This window comes from Dreissena polymorpha, chromosome 9, assembly GCF_020536995.1.
Source record: "Dreissena polymorpha isolate Duluth1 chromosome 9, UMN_Dpol_1.0, whole genome shotgun sequence".
Classification (NCBI taxonomy): Eukaryota; Metazoa; Mollusca; class Bivalvia; order Myida; family Dreissenidae; genus Dreissena; species Dreissena polymorpha.
The window spans coordinates 98,272,116-98,294,802 of record NC_068363.1 but is presented as its reverse complement, the minus strand read 5'-3'; the positions used below and the strand labels follow the sequence as shown (position 1 = coordinate 98,294,802).

Genomic DNA, 22,687 nt, shown 5'->3' with positions numbered 1-22,687 from the left:
GCCGACTACGACCCTGCCATAAAATATTTTGATATGGTTAGAATCTGTAGAGGATCTTCTTTACAACGGTACCATTATAATTAATATCGGACGAATAATAATGAAGTTATAACCATTTATATCGGATCCGGGTTTTACCATAAAGATTTCCGGATAGTTCCGGGTTTTATACCTCCCCCCTTCCCCCAAGTTAAAATAACAAATTTCTGACTGATAAATCATCGCAAGGATTTATACTCCATATAATTTAAACGGAAAGTATATTTTATCAAATTTCGATCAGAAAAATAACTGGTTCCGAGCTTCGGTATATCATCTTGTTATCCCGGTGGGTTACCTCTAAAAATAATTTAATATTGTGCATGAAAATGGGTGGCATGTAACCATTTTCCTTCCGTTCTAAAATTTTGGCGCATGCGCTTTCTCTTCATTCTCGCAGAATAACGTTTTTGACGCCATTAACGTTGAACGAGAGAGAATACGGGATTTTGTTTGACAACAGTAGCGGGTAAATGTCAAAACTGAAACTGATTTATAAAATCCATATTTCATAAGTTGTACTATGGGAACATGTAGTAAATCAGACTGATATAATTCCGTTTGACGATCAGTGGTCACCATGTTTGCCAGTGAGTGGCAATCGCGTCAAACAAGTTGGTATGGAATTATTCTCTAAATCTGCTGACTAAGTAAACTAGCCTGACCAGACAATACTTTTTAGACCCTTTTGTTGTTGAACTTTCCCGAAATGGCATTTGTTCAAATAAATTTGGGTATATATGTCACGGCTTTTGTTATTGTTTTTTTAAGCGGCCTTGCCCCCCCCCCCCCCTTTTGTGTAGAAAAGAGTCACAAACTGGTCAAAATTGTGCAAAAAAATGAAATCTGAAGTTGCAAAAAGTGTGAAAATTTGAGTCGCAAACTTCTTGAAATTGTGAAAATATCAGTCGTGAATTTCCCAAAATTGTGAAAAACAGCCATTAAATTCTCACAGAAGAAAACAAGCCCTGTATGTTACTATTAAAAGATTTGATTTAATAGACCAGTTGACAAGTGACGTCACGCGCACCTGCAAAGTTTAGACTCCTCCCACTGGTTGGCAAAAAGAGGTGGAATTCATATAAGCGCATATAGAGAAGGTTGATAAAATCACAGTTTTTAATGATAATCATGCACATATCAAATACAATTTTACTAATTATGTCTAAATAAAACATTAGCGTGCAAGGGAATGCATCTTTGGAACGGTTATATTGTTGTTATTATTAGTTTTACTCACAACAGACTCGGGAGTTGAACACAATCTAAGAGCTCGCTATGTGGTTACCACAAAAATCTCTACCTTGGCACTTCTTCATGACCATTAGGAGTATAAAAAAATCTCAGAAATTGAAATTCTTTCAGAATAAATTAAATTTAATGAACGAAAACAAATAAGGATGAAAGCAAACAACCAATAGGTCTATTTTCTGTACGCAACATAGGGTAACTCACTAACTGACTTGAACCTTTATGTCTGAAAAAAACTTACCTTGTTACGCATTAAATAATTCCCTTGACTAATGTAATTGTTTTATTTAATTGTTCAAACTAATTTTGACACCCTTAGTTGCAGCTTTATATTCCAGTGTTTTATTGCACCTCTGTTCATCACAAACCGATTATCTCGTTATGATTGGATACTGTCCAGACAATTACAAAGAAAACATGGTGTCATAAAGTGAAACCCAGGGACCTAAACTTGGGTCCCTGAATAAACCACATGTGGCAGACGAGTGTCGGGTCATTAAACACAAGTTACAATACCTCCATATCATCTTTTGGCATATTGAGCAGTCATTTACCGGGCCTATAAGCATCCAATCCAGTTAGGGAAGGCTGATACCTAGAAGTTCCAATCTCAAACAACATGTCCTGGAAACCTCATGTTGCCGCTCAGAAGGCATGTACCAGCCTAGGCTTCCTAAAGGCGAAACATGTCAAGCTGCCCACCTAAGTGCAGCCAACACTGGAGTACGCTGCTACTGCATGGGACCCTTACACTCAGACATGTATTGACCAGCTTGAAGCAGTCAAGAGACACGCTGCTCGCTACTTGAAAGGCGGTTACAGGACCACCAGCAGCAGCTCACAGATAAAAGCCCTTCAAGAGAGGCGCCAAACAGCTAAGGTCACTATGATGTAAAGAATCACTAACAACCTGATTGATATCTTATCTGACCCCTACCTCCGCCCTGCTATAACATCCATAAGAGGCAACACTGTAAGGTGCATAAATCTGCAGAACAGACTACCGGAGACATACCTTCTTCCCGTCAGCAACAAGACTCTGTAACCAACTGCCAGACCATCTTGTACCTGCTCCCAGCCTTGAAGCTTTCATGGAAGTGGTGGCATCATACTGCATGTAGAAACTAGACAGTCTAAAGGACACTTGAAATGCTTATTTTTATCCCTGCTGAAAAAAATTCGGAGGGGATATAGTAATTGGTCCTGTCCGTCTGTCCGTCCGGCTGAAACTTTGTCCGGAGCATAACTCCAAATCTATATGATGGATTTACTTTAAACTTAGAATATAAACAGATGGCAACTAGGAGAAGTGCAGTGACCAAGAACCATAACTCTATCTACCTTAGTTTTTGAATTATCTCCCCTTTTATATAACTTTAAAGTAATTTTTTGTCCGGAGCACAACTCTAAATATACTAAAGGGATTTACTTGAAACTTGAAATATAAACAGATGGCAACTAGGAGAAGTGCAGTGACCAAGAACCACAACTCTATCTACCTTAGTTTTTGAATTATCTCCCCTTTAATATAATTTTAAAGTAAATTTTTGTCTGGAACATAACTCTAAATCTACTGAAGGGATTTACTTGAAATATAAACACATGGCAACTAGGAGAAGTGCAGTTACCAAGAACCACAACTCTATCATCATTAGTTTTTGCATTATCTCCCCTTTTATATAATTTTATAGTAAATTTTTGTCCGGAGCATAACTCTAAATCTACTGAAGGGATTTACTTGAAACTTGAAATATAAACAGATGGCAAGAAGGAAAAGTGCAGTGACTAAGAACCATAACTCTATCTACCTCAGTTTTTGAATTATCTCCCCATTTAAATAACTTTTAAGTAAATTTTGTCCGGAGCATAACTCTAAATCTACCAAAGGGATTTACTTGAAACTTGAAATATAAACATATGGCGACTAGGAGAAGTGCAGTGACCAAGAACCATAACTCTATCTACCTATGTTTTTGAATTATCTCCCCTTTTATATAACTTTAAAGTAAATTTTGTCCGGAGCATAACTCTAAATCTACTAAAGGGATTTACTTGAAACTTGAAATATAAACATATGGCAACTAGGAGAAGTGCAGTGACCAAGAACCATATCTCTATCTACCTATTTTTATGCCCCCCTTCGAAGAAGAGGGGGTATATTGCTTTGAACATGTCGGTCTGTCGGTCCGTCCACCAGGTGGTTTCCGGATGATAACTCAAGAACGCATACGCCTAGGATCATGAAACTTCATAGGTAGATTGATCATGACTTGCAGATGACCCCTATTGATTTTGAGGTCACTAGGTCAAAGGTCAAGGTCACGGTGACCCGAAATAGTAAAATGGTTTCCGGATGATAACTCAAGAACGCATACGCCTAGGATCATGAAACTTCATGGGTAGATTGATCATGACTCGCAGATGACCCCTATTGATTTTGAGGTTACTAGGTCAAAGGTCAAGGTCACGGTGACCCGAAATAGTAAAATGGTTTCCGGATGATAACTCAAGAATGCATACGCCTAGGATCATGAAACTTCATGGGTAGATTGATCATGACTCCCAGATGACCCCTATTGATTTTTAGGTCACTAGATCAAAGGTCAAGGTCACGGTGACCCGAAATAGTAAAATGGTTTCCGGATGATAACTCAAGAATGCATATGCCTAGGATCATGAAACTTCATGGGTAGATTGATCAAGACTCGCAGATGACCCCTATTGATTTTGAGGTTACTAGGTCAAAGGTCAAGGTCACGGTGACCCGAAATAGTAAAATGGTTTTCGGATGATAACTCAAGAACGCATATGCCTAGGATCATGAAACTTCATAGGTAGATTGATCATGACTCACAGATGACCCCTATTGATTTTGAGGTCACAAGGTCAAAGGTCAAGGTCACGGTGACCCGAAATAGTAAAATGATTTTCGGATGATAACTCAAAAACGCTTTTGCCTAGGATCATGACACTTCATAGGTACATTGATCGTGACTCGCAGATGACCCCTATTGATTTTCATGTCACTAGGTCAAAGGTCAAGGTCACAGTAACAAAAAGCGTATTCACACAATGGCTGCCACTACAACGGACAGCCCATATGGGGGGCATGCATGTTTTACAAACAGCCCTTGTTTTGAATTATCTCCCCTTTTATATAATTTTAATGTAAATTTTTGTCCGGAGCATAACTCTAAATCTACTGAAGGGATTTAATTGAAACTTAAACAGATAGCAAGTAGGAGAAGTGCAGTGACTAAGAACCATAACTCTATCTACCTTAGTGTTTGAATTATATCCCTTTATTTAATTTCAAAGTAAATTTTTGTCCAGAGCATAATGAATTATCTCCCTTTATATGTTTTTACAAATACTATTCTACTCTCTTGTTGTTGTTGTTTTTTGTTATTTATTTACGTTATTTCCTTAGGTAGGTCATGTTTTGTACATAGTTTCTTGTTCCACAATGCCCCAGAGAGGGATCTTGTACAGTAAAAGGGACGGGTTAAACCCACTGAACATGTGTACAATGTATATCATCATGTCACCACAATTTCCACAATGTGTGCGCACAGTTCTTATGCTAGATTGTTTCATGCAACATTTTCAGAGAATCTGGGGGAAAAAGTAAAGGTATTTTCTTTAAAAAAAATATTTATACATGAATATGTTGTGTTTACACAGTTTCACTAGCGCAGTTGTCTGCCTCACTTTGCAATAATGAAAGAGTTAATGAAGAGGACCAAAAAAATTGAATTGAATAGGGATAAATTTGGATTATTTCAGATTGTAGAAAGATTTTTAAATGCAATTATACTTGATTTTTTCCTCATTTTTGTCGTGTCTGTATTCATTTTCAAGCATAGTTATGTAAAGGAAACAGAATTGTTGGAAAACATGTGTGTGCCGATATAACAAGAGCCTTGATCTAAATGTAAACAAAATTATCAATATCAGGAGACACTTGATATGAGGGAATCATTTGATTTTTGTCAAGATAAAAACGGTCTTATTTAATTGGGAAAACTATTTCAGGTGGTTTGAGCAGTAAAACTGCTAAACCTTTACTTTTAAATATATTCCCCCTCGATTGAATCTGCACATGAGACCAAAAACACGCTCTTCATGTGGAAAACAATAACTGTTAATACTTATCAGAGATCAATACTGACCTATCTCAACAATTATAGAGCTGTAGATCAACATAAACAATGTGTTTTAATTTTACCAAACTGTTTTTAGAAAATTACACTACAAATAAAAAAAGTAATTTAGCTGACGTCATAACTGAAGACTCTGTACAAGACAAGATTATATCATATAATTGTGTATCAAGGCAGATAATTACATAAAATCAATTTGAATACATATACAAATGTAATGTGTTGTGTACAACTACTCTGTAGGCATCTCAACCCCTGGATAGATGGCTACAGGCAGTGCTATAGGAGGCAGCAGTGGTCAGCCACTAGTGCAGATAGCTGTGGCTGGCCTGATGGATACAACACCTGAAGATCATTTGGATTCCAGTTCCGATCATGAAGGTAAAACCGTTGAATGATGCTTTGTTGTTTGTATGTGAAGTGTTCCTCTTTCAACAGAACATTGCACAGACTGCAAATTAAGGGTGAAATTGCAATTAAATCCCCAGTATCAATGAACTGAAGACCATGTCATTGAATACTCAAGCTTGTTGTCCCTATGGGTGAAACAGGGGGGTTTGCTCTCAGTCTGTCAGTCAGTCTGTCACACTATTCTGGATCCTGCGATTACTTTTAAAGTTCTTCGTATTTTTTCATGAAACTTGAAACATGGACAGATGGCAATAAGGACATTATGCACGTCATATCATTTTGTTCCTTGGTCAAGAATTCTGGTTGCTATGGCAACAAATATATAAAAATTAAAAAATCTGAAAATAGTGGAGTTTCACAGGTAGGGGACCATATTGCTTGGCAATCTCTTGTTATCCCCCGCCATAGGCGGAGGGATATTGTTTTGGCGTTGTCCGTCCGTCCGGCACTTTTGTGTCCGGAGCCATATCTTGGAAGTGCTTTGGCAGATTTCAATGAAACTTAATATGAGTATATATATGGATAAGAGGATGATGCACGCCTAATGGCATTGTACACCATCTGTTAATAACAGAGTTATGGCCCTTTGTATCTTGGAAAAATGCTTTTTTGTGTCCGGAGCCATATCTTGGAAGTGCCTTGGCGGATTTCATTGAAACTTGGTATTAGTATATATATATGGATAAGAGGATGATGCACGCCAAATGGCATTGTACACCATTGGATAATAAAGGAGTTATGGCCCTTTGTATCTTGAAAAAATGCTTTTTTGAGTGTCAAATATAACACTTTTGTGTCCAGAAGCATATTGGCTGGGGATATCAATTCAACGAATTTGCTTGTTTAAGAATTGTGTTTGATAAAAAAAAAGATTGTTTACAATATTAAAGAAAATATTATTTGAAATTTTGTTAAATATGTTGCATTTAACCTTTGAAGGCCTTGTTTAACTAGTGTTTTAAACAATCTCTTTATGCATAATTTGGAAACATGAATGTTTCTGTTTAGCATATCGATTGTATTAAAATATGCATTTTCTTTTGATGTTGTTTTTTCATGTCATTTGTTGTATGGTTTTTCAGACAAATATGAACCTCAAATTAAGCAACGTAAAGTGGATGTTGATTTTGACATAAACACGGATGCTTCTGTGAAGGTAAACAGATATTAAGCATTATCAATTATTGTCTAAATGAATGTGAATCTCATATTATTTTCTCAATACAATTTTTCCACATCAGCTCTTGATTACAGATTGTTACATGAAGACAAGTGTAAAAGGGTTTACTGCTTACATCATACATGTATGTCTTACAAAGCATTCAGTTCTCAGTAGACATACTTAAGCAAATGTTATTGTATAAATCCCTACGTACTTAAGCTTGAGTCCATTTAATCTTGTGCCACGAATGTTTAGCCATAGCTTGCAGTAGCAGTCAATTAATTATTCCATGAGACACAATTAATTGTCCCTTACTTTCTATGTGGTACTCCTATTACAAGACTATTCATCGGCAATAATTGAGTTTGTAATGTTATTCATGGGCCCACTATTTCTCGTCTTCTATATTCCAGCAAATTCTGTTCAACATCAACAAGGCCATATGTTTCCGCCTCGACAGTATCGAGTCCTGTCTAAATACTCTCACAAATCGTACTCGAGCCATTGAGGACAAAGTGGAACAAGTTTATGCCTTATGTAAGCAGAATTCTTCAGGCAACCATGCTTCAATCAAAAAGGGGTAAGGATACATCCAGATGCCGTTTTCAAGCTTGTGTGATTATCCTGCTCCTTTGAAAAAAAGTTATAGTCTCAATGGCAAAATGTAAGTCATTGATCAGTTTTGTACAGAAATTCATGCAAGTTAGGATGCATATGTTAACCCTTTCCCACTCAGTGAGTGAGTAACTCGCAGTCTGTTTCTGTTTGCTGCTAATAAGTATCTTGGAAATGAAGCATTTCAAACTTGAATCTAGTAAGAAAGGCCTTTAATAAAATTTAATTTTATGTCCCCCACTATAGTAGTGGGGGACATTTTGTTTTTGACCTGTCTGTTGATCTGTTGGTTTGCGCCAACTTTAACATTTGCAATAACTTTTGCAATATTGATACTTGATATTTGGCATGCATATGTATCTCATGGAGCTGCACATTTTGAGTTGTGAAAGGTCAAGGTCATCCTTCAAGGTCAAAGGTCAAATATATGGGTCGAAATCACTCATTTAATGTACACTTTTGCAATATTTCAATATTTAAGATAGCAACTTGATATTTGGCATGCATGTGTATCTCATGAAACTGCACATTTTAGTGGTGAAAGGTCAAGGTCATCCTTCAAGGTCAGAGGTCAAATATATGTGGCCAAAATCGCTCATTTGATGAGTACTTTTGCAATATTGAAGATAGCAACTTGATATTTGGCATGAATGTGTATCTCATGGAGCTGCACATTTTGAGTGGTGAAAGGTCAAGGTCATCCTTCAAGGTCAAATATATGTGTCAAAATTGCTCATGTAATGTCACTTCTGCAATATTGAAGCTAGCAATTTTATATTTGACATGCATGTGTATCTCATGGAGCTGCACATTTTGAGTGGTGAAGGGTAAAGGTCATCCTTCAAGGTCAAATGTCATATACGGGGACATAGTGTTTCACAAACACATCTTGTTAAGGATTACAAATTGGTCAAAAATTTATCCAAGTGGTTTACCCTTAAGGGTTAAATATATTTTTAATTTTATTCTTTCCATGCAATATTGGACTAATCATTTTCAATTGTCAATGAGACTATGAAAGTTGCGCTTCATTTCAATCACACACATTATGGATAAGGAAGCTCTGCTTGCCAACTTGTGCTAATTTCAATCACTGATAATATTGCATTTGTTTTTGTGTCTTTTACCAGGGCGTTTGTAGTAGGACTCCCTCAACAGAATGGAAAAGGTAGTGGAGATGGCTCAGGTAAGTTTGCTGGGTAGTCCCTGAAAATTGCTCGGATTGAGGTGCTGGGATTATAAATAACATGTTGGAATAGAACAGAATAGGACAAAAGTTTTTTTGATTCCAGGTATTTCTGCATGTCAATGCTTCTTGTTTCTTTAAAAATAAAATCAGACAAGAGCATTTCCGTAATAAAAAATGTATTAAATAAATAGCAAAAACCTTTCTATACAAAATGAACAAAAAATATTATAACGTTCAGTACATCTGGTAAAGTATTTGTTCTTCTATATATCTAATCTCTGTTCATATGTCATCCATTTTAAATATGATTTGAACAGTGTGTGTAATATTTGCTGTTCTTAATACATGTATATTAAATTGTTTTTTCGACAGATGGTGACAGTAGTACTCCACTCAATTCCATAGACACGATAGCTGGACTGGGTCCAAATGTCACCCTTATCACCCTCAATAGTGAAGGTATGAACAACTATCAATTCTCTGTCGTGTAATTAGCTAATGAGACAGCTTTGAATATTTGAATTAGGTTGTGCATAATTAGCAATTATGGTTAAATTTGTCCTTGTTATAAAAGGAGTAAATGGTTTTTGGTAATTATTTTTTTCAAAACTCATATCTGTAACGCAAATATAATTAAATGTGATGAGGGAGGAATACGAAACTTCCATTTGACCTTACCACGCTTGGACTTTAAGATTGACCTAAAAAAAAATACTAATTTTAAAAGTTCCAATTCCTTGATTAACCAAAATTGACAGTTTGCTTAACATCAATACTTTTTTCTTAAAAGCGTTGTTGCTTCCATTCAAAACTCAGCACATTCACTTCACCTGACCTCATTTTGACATTGACCTAATTTTGGACTACGACTTATTAAGTTGGCCAATGAATCAAAAACGACAAAGTTTCCATCAGGGATATTTTCATTGATTGAATGCAGCATCTTTTTTTAGCATTTTTTTAAGCAATTAAGTGTAAGCAATATGGTTGTTGAAAGTATTGTGTGTTTGTGTGTTTGTCTTGCAGAGGACTATCCATATGGATCGTGGCTGGGTGATGAACACAATATAGAGACGAGAGTTCGAAGTCCTGTCACTCCCAGGTAGGGGACTATATTGGACACAGCTTCTTTACATGGCTGATTTTAAGATAAGCCTGGCTCTGGGAAAACTGGGCTTAATGCATGTGCGTACTGTGTTGTCCCAGATGAGCGTATGCAGTCCCCACAGGTTAATCATGGCAACACTTTCAGCTTTTGTGGAATGTGTCACTTAAAGACAGTCTCTTCTAAATGAAAGTCCAGTCAAGGTGAAAAGTGTGGTCCCTGATTAGCCTTGGGTAGATGACTCTTTGCCCTGGTGCATAAAAGCCAGCTTTCCCAGATAGAGGCTCATATTGTTGTACATGTTCTCTGTGTAATCTGCCTATGTACACAAACAGATATTTATTTGTATTTTTTTTTCTTTTCTTCAAATGTGTAAGAGGCCTTTTGAAATAAATTGATTTATATAGCCTTGATGAAGTTATACCATTGCACATTTGAAAAAAAAACTGTGATCATTACCTTGCTTCATTATTAATATTTAATGAAATATGTCAATTGCTTAAATAGTTTGAGGGGCTCTCAAGTTGGTACAGATAATTAAAAAATGTTTTAAGTGTTAATTACTTCAAAACATGTTATTGTTGTTTTTCAGTAATAATTTACCTTTTCATATTTGTTAATTTCAGTGTCAAAGTAAATTACTAGAAAGTAGAAATCTGTGACAACAATTCTGTATAAAGGTTCAGAAGACCCTCCATTGACAGGTCCATATTACCTTCTCATGTTATATGTTGCTGTTTCAGTGATCTGTTACATATCCACTCCAACTGTCGCACTCCAGAGAAGATGGCACTCACTCTACTGGACTACCTGTTTGACCGGGAAACCCAGGCCATATCCAACCTGTCGGGCCAGGGAAAACATGGAAAGAAACAGCTGGACCCTCTTATGATATATGGAATTAGATGTAAGTGAAACCGGCTTATCACCCTGTTGGAAAATAAGCCGCAATCTGGGAAATCAGGACTTAATGCATTTAGGTAAAGTGTCTTCACAGATTGGAATGTGCAGTCAGCATATTCCTTTCCATTTTTATACGCCCGTCTATCCGTCTATGACGGGACGTATTATGGTATACCCCGCGTCTGTCCGTCCGTCCGTCCGTCTGTCCGTCCGTCTGTCCGTCCGTCCGTCCGTCTGTTAATGTCGTACGCTACGTCAAATATCCTTTGACAGATTTTCTTCAAATTTTAACACAATCTTAATATTGATAAACCCTGATCCCCTTTCGTTTTTGACGGAATTCTGAATTGTCGTTCCAGAGTTATGGGACTTTGTTCGTCAAAATTTCGTGATTTCATTGAATGTCCTACTGTAGCTCAAATATCCTTCGATGGATTTTTTTCAAATTTCAACACAATCTTAATATTGATAAACCCTGATCCCCTTTCGTTTTTGACGGAATTCTGAATTGTCGTTCCAGAGTTATGGGACTTTGTTCGTCAAAATTTCGTGATTTCATTGAATGTCCTACCGTAGCTCAAATATCCTTCGATGGATTTTTTTCAAATTTCAACACAATCTTAATATTGATAAACCCTGATCCCCTTTCGTTTTTGACGGAATTCTGAATTGTTGTTCCAGAGTTATGGGACTTTGTTCGTCAAAATTTCGTGATTTCATTGAATGTCCTACCGTAGCTCAAATATCCTTCGATGGATTTTTTTCTAATTTCAACACAATCTTAATATTGATAAACCCTGATCCCCTTTCGTTTTTGACGGAATTCTGAATTGTTGTTCCAGAGTCAAAATATCTATAACAGGTTTACTTCAAGTCCATATCCTCTAAAGAAATGCATACATATACTCAAAAAAAGATATGGTATGAATGTCAAGGAGACGGCGCTCCATGCTCATGTACTTATAAAATAAACCATGTATTCAAATACAAATAAACTGAAGTAAAAAAATGATTCAAAGGGTTATTTATTACCTTACTACTTCATTGGCGAACAACGGGCGTATCATGCGCTCATGGCGCAGCTCCTCAGTTAAGGTATTTATTGTTTAAAGAAAGTCTCTTCTTAGTGAAAATCCAGTTCAAGTTGAAGTGTTGTCCCAAAGTTTCGTCTCTGTTTTGCCTGTGCGGTCTGAGGCGAATCATGAATGACACTTTACACACATTCATAAAGAACCTTTTTATGCCCCCGGATAGATAGAACGGGGGTATATTGTTTTTGTCCTTTCTGTCTGTCATTTTGTTGTTGGGTGCATCAGTGTAACATTATAGTATTTCTCCATCATGTTTGATGGCTTCACATTATAATAAAACAGTATAAGTGCTCCCATATGTTTCTAAATTTCTCCACCACTTTTTCCCTTTCAATGTGACTATATCAAAGCTTTTTCCCTTTCAAGGTCACTTAATAGCAAAGCTTTTTCCATTTCAATATCACTTTATAGCAAAGCTTTTTCCTTTCAAGGTCACTTGATAGCAAAGCTTTTTCCCTTTTAATGTCACTTTATAGCAAAGTTTTATCCCTTTTAATGTCACTTTATAGCAAAGCCTTTTCCCATTCAAGGTCACTTGATAGCAAAGTTCAACATCTCAGAGGATGACTGGCACAGGATCAAGCAGAACATAGACTCCAAATGTAGGACTGCGTTCCGCCGGCGACAGCGGGGCATGCCACTGACAGTGAAGGCGTTCAGGGGGAAGTCCTTCTCATACAACAACTCCCTCATGGGTGGGGAGATGATGACATCAGACGAGGATTCCATGAACCATGACGACTCAATGCATATACAACATGTATACTGGGTTTTTAACCAGGTTTTCCGAAGGAAAAAACTGGTTATTAGATTGGTGAATGCGGGCGGGCTGGCTGGCTGGCGGGCGGGCGGAACAAGCTTGTCCGGGCCATAACTATGTCGTTCATTGTCAGATTTTAAAATCATTTGGCACATTTGTTCACCATCATTGGACGGTGTGTCGCGCGAAATAATTACGTCGATATCTCCAAGCTCAAGGTCACACTTTGAGTTCAAAGGTCAAAAATGGCCATAAATGAGCTTGTCCGAGCCATAACTATGTCGTTCATTGTCAGATTTTAAAATCATTTGGCACATTTGTTCACCATCATTGGACGGTGTGTCGCGCGAAATAATTACGTCGATATCTCCAAGGTCAAGGTCACACTGAGTTCAAAGGTCAAAAATGGCCATAAATGTCCCTTGAGATATAACCTTCATATTTGGTATGCATGTGTATATGGACAAGGCCTTTCCATACGCACAACAATTTTGACCCCTGTGACCTTGACCTTGAAGTAGGGGTCTGCGTTTAGGTTTCAAAATCTGCGTTAAGGTTTCGAAAAATGCTCTTAACTTCTATGTCCCTTGAGATATAACCTTCATATTTGGTATGCATGTGTATATGGACAACGCCTTTCCATACGCACACAAATTTTGACCGTCCGTCCGTCCGTCCGTGTGTCCGTCCGAAAACTTTAACATTGCTCATAACTTTTGCAATATTGAAGATAGCAACTTGATATTTGCCATGCATGTGTATCTTATGAAGCTGCACATTTTTAGTGGTGAAAGGTCAAGGTCATCCTTCATGGTCAAAGGTCAAAAAAAAAAATTCATGTGCATATCTCCAATGTCAAGGTCGCCACGACTAAAAATAGATTTATTTTAAAACAAACTTACAAAGGGGGTTAATTTTCTTTGTTCATTTCAAAAGTTCAGTTTGAGTTGTCTCCCTTTATCAGATTTTTTTTCACAATGAAAACCTGGTTTTGTGACAATTTTGTCCCTTGTTAGCTTTTAAATTTATTGCAAGCTAATCAGGGGTGTGAAGAAATAAAAAAAGTTTGAAAATGTTATTTTTTCTGGAAGAAGTACATTGCACAATTCTACCTGCCCCCTATTGCTAAGTCATTTGTATAAAACCAAATGTAGTTTTAATCGTAGGCTTTTGTGATATATTTTAGTATTTTAATAAATGTGGACCGTTTGTAGTTGAAATAGTATGAAGTGTTTACAATGAAATAATCTTGTAACTAACTCCCAAAATTTGCATCATCTTTACATTCTGAAATATTTATTATCTTTTAACAAGTGGGCAAGAAAAATGTCTTGTCTAACAGGAAAATTACCTGCATAAGACATTTGATTCTCTCACTCAGGTTTCATATATGCAAAGGTATTGACATGCTCTATTTCTTCCTCTTTACAAATCACCATCAAACTCTGTAAGGAAAAGTTTATATTTGGCATTTTTGACAACAATCTCAACACATATTATACATTAAATCCAATGTGCATGTAGATTCTGGAGCAGAACTGCTAAAATGTACCCCCAAATTAAAGACTAAAGGCGCACTGAATAAGGTTCATACAAGTGTGTCAGTTGTGCCCATAGTCTACTGGCATTGTCTACAAAGCTTGTGGTATGTCTCTGTGTTGCCTAAATCACATCCATGAATTGAGCTTACAAGTCTAAGCCATGTCTGCAAATTATGCCTTTTTATGCTTTATTATGTTACATATTTTCTATGATAACTAGTGTATTTAAATCTATATTCCACCGAAACCAACAAATATCCTCTATATAAAAAAAACAATTGGCCCATGGACTGACATGTTAATGTTCAAGTCAGGTGTACATCACAATGCATACAAAGCTTGCCTTTACATTGTTTAGTGTGTCCCTACAAAGCTAGCCTTTACATTGTGTAGTGTGTCCCTACAAAGCTAGCCTTTACATTGTGTAGTGTATCCCTATAAAGCTAGCCTTTACATTGTGTAGTGTGTCTCTACAAAGCTAGCCTTTACATTGTGTAGTGTGTCTCTACCAAGCTAGCCTTTACATTGTGAAGTGTATCTCTACCAAGCTAACCTTTACATTGTGTAGGGTGTCTCTACCAAGCTAGCCTTTACATTGTGTAGTGTGTCCCTACCAAGCTAGCCTTTACATTGTGTAATGTGTCTCTACCAAGCTAGTCTTTACATTGTGTAGTGTGTCTACAGAGCTAGCCTTTACATTGTGTAGTGTGTCTCTACAAAGCTAGCCTTTACATTGTGCAATGTGTCTCTACAAAGCTAGCCTTTACATTGTGTAGTGTGTCTCTACAAAGCTAGCCTTTACATTGTGTAGTGTGTCTCTACAAAGCTAGCCTTTACATTGTGTAGTGTGTCTCTACAAAGCTAGCCTTTACATTGTGTAGTGTGTCTCTAAAAAGCTAGTCTTTACATTGTGTAGTTTGTCTCTACAAAGCTAGCCTTAACATTGTGTAGTGTGTCTCTACAAAGCTAGCCTTTACATTGTGTAGTGTGTCTCTACAAAGCTAGCTTTTACATTGTGCAATGTGGCTCTATAAAGCTAGCCTTTACATTGTGTAGTGTGTCTCTACAAAGCTAGCCTTTACATTGTGTAGTGTGTCTGTACAAAGCAAGCCTTAACGTTGTGTAGTGTGTCTCTACAAAGCTAGCCTTAACGTTGTGTAGTATGTCTCTACAAAGCTAGCCTTTACGTTGTGTAGTGTGTCTCTACAAAGCTAGCCTTTATGTTGTGTAGTGTGTCTCTACAAAGCTAGCCTTTACATTGTGTAGTGTGCCTCTTCAAAGCTAGCCTTTACATTGTGTAGTGTGTCTCTACAAAGCTAGCCTTTACATTGTGTAGTGTGTCTCTGTGTTCCAGAACCAGGACGTATATCTACAGAATGATCTTGACGGCCAGGTGCTACATGGGGAGGGTCTTCACGGGGAGGTGCAGATACTGCACGCCACGCCGGAGCAGATCTCTCAGCTACAGCACGCACAGCACATACAGATCCTGCAGGGCGACCAGGTCATACAGGTCCCTGTACCCGTAAGTGTGCCCTTGAAATGAATGCATATGAGCCAGGCTCAGTAAAAGATGTTTAATGCATGTGTTTACAGTGTCATCCCAGACTGCACAGTTTAATCATTGACGACACTTTCAGCTTTTGTTGTATTTTTATGCCCCCGGATCGAAAGATCGGGGGTATATTGTTTTTGGCCTGTCTGTCATTGTATGTGTGTGTGTGTCCCAAAACTTTAACCAAAACTTTAACCTTCTTCATAACTTTTGCAATATTGAAGGTAGCAACTTGATATTTGGCATGCATGTGTATCTCACGGAGCTGCACATTTTGAGTGGTTAAAGGTCAAGGTCATCCTTCAAGGTCAAAGGTAAAAAACAACAAAAAAACAAAACTAACCTTCTTCATAACTTTTGCAATATTGAACGTAGCAACTTTATATTTGGCATGCATGTGTATCTCATGGAGCTGCACATTTTGAGTGGTGAAAGGTCAAGGTCATCCTTCAAGGTCAAAGGTAAAATAATTATTTAAAAAAACTTTAACCAAAACTTTTACCTTCTTCATAACTTTTGCAATATTGAACGTAGCAACTTGATATTTGGCATGCATGTGTATCTCATGGAGCTGAACATTTTGAGTGGTGAAAGGTCAAGGTCATCCTTCAAGGTCAAAGGTCAAAAAAATAATTCAAAGTGACGCATTAGGGGGCATTGTGTTTCTGACAAACACATCTCTTGTTCATAAAGAGAAGTTTATTTTTGAGAAAATCCAGTTAAGGGGGAGAAAATCCAGTTGAGGCAGAAAGTGTCATCCATGATTTGTCTGTGCAGACTGCATAGGCTAATCTGGGATGACATCACACATGCATTAAACCCTATTATCCATGAGCCATGCTCATATAAGTTGTATAAAAGTACTTACCTGTCTTCTTGTTTTGTTTGTGTTTGTTAATTGGATGAATTTTTGGAAGTTTTCTTGCAATAAAAACACCAGGGTCTAAACCATATGTTATTAATTACCTGGTCTTAGTTTTCATATTATTAATCATACTTTCGGGTCAGGTATGACACGATTGTATCTGTTAAAAATCTGTATCAGTTTCAATTGTTGTAATGCTAAACTCATGGTGTTTATTTGTGCTGAACTTGTTTCAAAACCCAGAGGGTAAAAAAGACATTATTGAGTCTGCTACTAGGGAAGAACCAGTATATTGGGATTGGAGTGAAAGATTCTCAATATTTTAACATTCTTCTGAGTAGAGTTTAGGTTGTAGATGATGAGATCTCTTGATGGATACCAGGAAACCTTTTCTTAGTGAAATTCTATAAATATAATTGTTTGCCAATTTAAAAGACAAACTAGTCACTATTTGCTTAGTGGGGAAATCAAAATGAAAATCCTGTAAATCTTACCATACAAAACACCAAAAAATGCAAGTATGACAGAATACATCCAAAAAAACGTTAATAAATTCAAATATTGTAAATCCTGCCAAGCATAAAACCATGCAAGCACGCAAGCATGATCCTGTTTGAGCCTAGTTGTGGCAAAACTGGGCTTGATGCATTTGTGTAACGTTTCCCAGATACTGTAAACGTATAGAAATTCTTCGGTATGAAATTTCGTGGTTTAATAAAAACCAACTAATTTGTTGACACGTAATTTCATGGATTTCAAATAAACACTAATTCGTTGATACCTAATTTCGTGGATTTCAAATTTTTGGGGAGGACTGACCGTCATGATAATTAAACTTTTATTACAACAACCAGAGTAATATCGTAGCATAATCTGCTAATCTGTGTTGACAGCGAGACTTGATGTTAATGTGCACCGAAGCATGAAAGTGTTGCCGATAATTGTCGATAAGAGCGATAAAGCGGCGCACTTGTGGGTCCCCGCTTGCTAATTGCATCAATGTTGTTTTGACAATATTTGCAATTCTGTGCGCAATGGGTCCACTAGTAGTAACAATTTAGTAATAAGGTCCCCAAAATACACGTGTGAAAACCGTAATGTCTCTTTTAACTTTAATTGGCACTAATTGTCAAATGGTTGGAAACTAACCAATAACATTTTCAATTCGGAAATATTTTATTTGTCAAGATATAGTGTAATGTGACCTACTGAAGTGAAGAAACTTTTACAAAAAACAAATATCTCGGATAACAGACAACAAAAGTAAAAGTCGGAAATGACATTTGAAATGACCGATTTCTGATTAAAAATGCTTAAATAATCGTTGGTACTTGAATTGCTGGTTCAGCGGACCAACGAAATCCAAGAAAATTTGTACCACACGAAATTTAATTGTTTTACAGTTAGTCTGTGCATTCCACACATTAGTGCATTAGTGACAGCACTTTCCGCCCATACTGGATTTTCCCTCAGAACAGACTACTTGTATCTTTTAACAAATCCATGAAAGCATAGAGTGTTGTCCCAGATTGGCCTGTGAGAATTGCATAGGCTGATCTGTGCCGACACTTTATGTACATGCAGTAAGCGCAGTTTTCGCAGAACATGTCTCACTGAGGTGCTGGCGTCCTTGCATGGTGTAGTGTTATGCTTGCATGATTAACACGACTTTATTTTATTAATGTTTATTTCATGTATTACTAAATGCTTATTATTCCTTGCAGCACAACATCCAGTCCCTGTCAGCGGCTGATCTCCCAGAAGGCCTACAGGTGGCAGTGTCTGCTGTGTCCCTGCCTGGCATGCTGGCAGACTCGATATCCCACCGCGAGTCGGGAAGCGGCGACCAACCGGACTCCTGATGGTGCGTCCTGCCTAGATCACAGTTCCTCTAGCGATGTGATGTTAGGCTTCGGCTGTGATAAAGCTTTTAAAGGTCAAGTAGCAGTTCTATGGTCATCGTTGTGAAGTGGATATTTCGTCCGTGAGGACACAGGTTTGATGGCATAGGGTGATGTAGAGCTCCCTGAAAGACAACAAGTGCTGGTTCTACCTAAGGAACAGACTCAAGACTGTTTCAAGTAGCCTTAGGCTCAATGCAATCGAGCTTACATAAATAGGTCTAAATTAAATTAAGTAGCAGACAGTTTGGCCAGTGTTCTTTCAATACTTCTAATGAAAATGAAATATGAGGGTGTTTGTTTTATTTTCAATTTTTTTTATTTCCTTCTATGCCATATCATATTTGTGTTACTTGTATGTGCAGCTTACCTTTTTAAAAAGACCACAGCACAGACTACAAATCTAAGGGTAAAATGGCAAGTGAATAAGTGTAGCAACATGCAATCATCCATTTTTCCGACATAAGTTTTTTTTCATACAAAAGCGGAATGTGGGGCCATCTTTTCCTAATGTCACATTAAACAGATTGCAGTATGACTTTTTATTCTATAATTGTACAAAGTAGATTGTGAAATGGAGATTGTATTCAGTATTCGTTCGGTCAAAAATCTTGCTACACTGTGAAATAAGCAAACTGTAGGTGCTCTGCTTGTCTTAACTATGTAAAAATAACAATCACCAGTACTTGAGAGTAGATTTACTTTTTGGATAAATGTGTCATTAAAGCAAGGATTAATTTATTGATTATCATTTTTGTTAAGAGATATTTTATTGTTGTTGTCTTTTCTTCATAGACTAGTACTGTTATACAGTGCTTGTATTTCATATTCATTTCATGTATCAAAGCTGAACATATGTGTTTGTCCTTTGGTTTAAAGTCAACTGTTGAGATTATCATAGAGATAGATGTTATTCATAAGAACTTACATTCACCTATATCATCATTTCATTCATTAGGTGCAATAACATACAAACATTCAGATATGACTAAACAATCATGTTATGTGTTCTGCTATACACATATACAAAGTAAATAAAGTTTATTATTACACTGATAGGTTTACAGATGTTTATTATATGTTGAACACGAACACAGATATTAATTCACTTGTGGTAACAAATTGTGTGTTATTTTTTCTTGTTTTCTTTACCCATTCAATTAATATGGACAGATCTTTAATTAGGACATTCACTGTAACACAAGATTAACCATTAAGATTACTCGTCTTTGTATACCAGCTACTCTCTGAGAAAAATGGGCTTAATGCATACAGTGCTGGAACCAAATTTTGAAGGCCTTTGCAAACAGTTTGGATCCAGATGAGACGCCACAGAACGTGGCGTCTCATCTGGATCCAAACTGTTTGCTATTCTGATAGTATTCTTTGGAAAAAATCGAAGAAAATGCTAATTTTAGAAATTCAGCAGACGACATTTTAGCAGATGACAAATTACCCAGCATGCAAAAGGCTTCATGCATATGGGTAAAATATAGTGCCAGGTTAGCCTGTGCAGTCAGCAACGACTAATCAGAGTGTCTCTTTTTGCTTTGATAGAATATTTGGTTTAAAGAAAGTCACTTCTTAGCAAAAGTCGAGTGCAGACAGAAGTATTGTCCCAGATAAGCCTGTGCAGATTGCACAGACTTATTTGGGACAAAGCAGACACGCATGCGGCCTGGTTGTACAAGAAACCGGCTCATATGTTTGATCTTGTAGCGGTGAAACTCTTCTCTTGTTTGAATTTGCAAAAAAAATGCTAAGCACGACTTGTGTGTCTTGTTATTGTAAAAATATAACATTACTATTGATAAAAATGTGTATGTGCTATCAAATTATTGATTCTTGAAGTATTGTAGTATATGTTAGTTTGTTGTTGTGTGAATAACTTATAAAAGTTGTTGTTTAAAAAGTGTTATATTTATGTCCAAAATTAAATGTTATACTTTATATTGATTACAGCATGTTATTGCACATTTTGTCCGTACTCTTCTTAATCTCACAATCCCATTGGTTTACATCTTTATTAAGAGACTTTCTCCTTCCTGCTTCACAATTATGCTTTAAATATTGTGAATTAAGAATATAAATACATGTGAAATGTGGTATTCAGATACAGAATGAAGTGCATGATCCCATAACCAAATAACTAACTTATATATATATAATATTTATGGGCCGTGCTTTGTGAAGAGGAGGTTTGATGCATGTGGGTAAAGTGTCATCCCAGATTAGCCTGTGCAGTCCACAATGATATTTTCTGATTAAAGAAAGTCTCTTTTTAGCCAAAATCCAGTTTAAGCGGAAAGTGTTGTCTCTGATTACCTTGTGCAGACTGCTTAGGCCAATCTTGGACGACACTTTACGCACATGCATTAAATCCCTTTGTACAGAGCACTGCACATATATAGCTCAAGTTTAGTGTGCCAGTTGATAAGCCTAATGGTAACTATGGTGATTACATATTGGACACTATACCTCAGATATTGTATGTATGAACCACCTACAGATCTTAAACAATCACGCAGCCTGCTGACTATGCATAAAACATATTGTCAATGTCATTAAAATGAAAAATGAACACTGCATTGTGCTGTCAGAGTTAAAAATGAACATTGCAAAAAAAAACTTGAAACAATACTTTCTCAAAAGTATGAAAATGTTTGCCTGTGCTTTGGCATGACTTAAAAAAGTAGTTAAGTATTTTGATATGTATTTATAAAAGAAAATTGTATATCCTACATTTTATGATGTAAAAGAAGTCAGTTATATCATTCCACTGGTAATTTATGTATTGTTATGTTCATTTTACTGGTAAATACAGTTATTGTCGTTGGAATCATCATATGATGTTATCCAATATTGGAAATGTCTATACATTAATTGTACATGTCCGTTGGGTAAAGACAAAATATTATAAACGTGTTTGTCCCTATGCAAAGTCCGGAAGATTTTCACATTTAGCAATTTGTTGTTTTGTGTTAATGATATATTGTTGCTGTTCCTCATATTTGCACGTATTATTACAATCATTAAATAAAGAACTTTGATGATATACTTTGCTGCTTTCTATTGACAAAAAGACGTGTAAAAATAAATTCCACACAAACGACTGTATTGAATAGTCTAATGAAACTAATTAATCATGTGCTTAAGTGTCATGCATAAGTCGAAATCTTTGTTCATACATCTGTGTACAGAAATACTCAAAGTTGTTGGCTCTATATATTGGAGTGGAGGCATGAAGCATTGCACTTGTCCGTATGTACGTCTCAGAGCTTATGTATTAAACTCTCCCTAAACTTCTGGATAGTTCAAGCTGAAACTTTCACAGTTGGATGACCTTTATCTGTTGATGATCGTTAAGAATGGAATACTGGATGCGATGATTTTTGGCAGCAATTTGGCACTTTGTGTGTTTTTCCACTATATAAAACAAAGCTTGTATTTTCAACTACTTTTTAACTAATAGGTCGATCTCGCTCAAACTTTTCGGTTGAACAATCTTAATGTGTAGATGATTTTGAAAAGGGAAGCTGCGACGATTTGTTGTCAGAATTATGATACTTATTTGTTTTTCAACTATATGTTCAGTCTCATAGTTTTTGTGTCTTCAAATTCTCTTAAAATACTGTAGCGGTCCCGCTAAAACTTTGACAGTTAAATGAACAAGATGTATATGATCGTAAAATAAGGACTTTCCGAGACGTTTATTGGCAGAATTATAGCCCTTTTTCAATTTTTTTCGCGTTTTACCTCCTTGTTGACTACCGGTTGAATCTTGCTTAAAACTTGAACAGTTAAATCGTTTATTTTGTAGATGACTGTGATTATTTGAATAGTGACTAGCTAGTTATGATTAATTTAAAGCCAGTTTTCCGAATGTACCATATAGAATTGATTTCCCAAAGTGTCTTGAGTGAAACATTTCTAACTACTAGTAAATGGATATGTCTTTAAATATACAGAAAAGCATTAATTCTGGCAAACTCTGGATGTGCATTCTTTATTGGCTGATTAAAATGTTTGTTCCGTTTTTACTATTTGGAACGTATTGAATTGAATAGAATAATGATTTTGAAATATCGGTTTAACTGATTGGGATGATAATCACGCATACGCGGTTCTTAATTTGT

The 22,687-nt window shown here is 36.5% G+C and overlaps 1 protein-coding gene across 3 annotated transcripts; it reads left to right on the top strand.

Annotated features, from left to right (window-relative positions):
• Window positions 1-424: 424 nt before the first annotated feature.
• LOC127846365 (protein BANP-like) lies at window positions 425-21,606 on the top strand. Of its 3 annotated transcripts, none has more exons than XM_052377567.1 (11): window positions 425-508; window positions 5,697-5,834; window positions 6,947-7,020; window positions 7,440-7,606; window positions 8,772-8,827; window positions 9,203-9,289; window positions 9,857-9,932; window positions 10,679-10,842; window positions 12,460-12,689; window positions 15,567-15,755; window positions 18,375-21,606. In XM_052377567.1, exons 2-11 carry the CDS (start codon window positions 5,717-5,719, stop codon window positions 18,510-18,512), a joined length of 1,299 nt encoding a protein of 432 aa, XP_052233527.1. In that variant the 5' UTR covers window positions 425-508; window positions 5,697-5,716; the 3' UTR covers window positions 18,513-21,606. The 3 variants fall into 3 exon arrangements, with proteins under 3 accessions (XP_052233527.1, XP_052233526.1, XP_052233529.1); XM_052377566.1 differs by having other exon boundaries at window positions 467-657; XM_052377569.1 differs by having other exon boundaries at window positions 468-657; window positions 15,585-15,755.
• The last annotated feature ends 1,081 nt before the right edge of the window (window positions 21,607-22,687 follow it).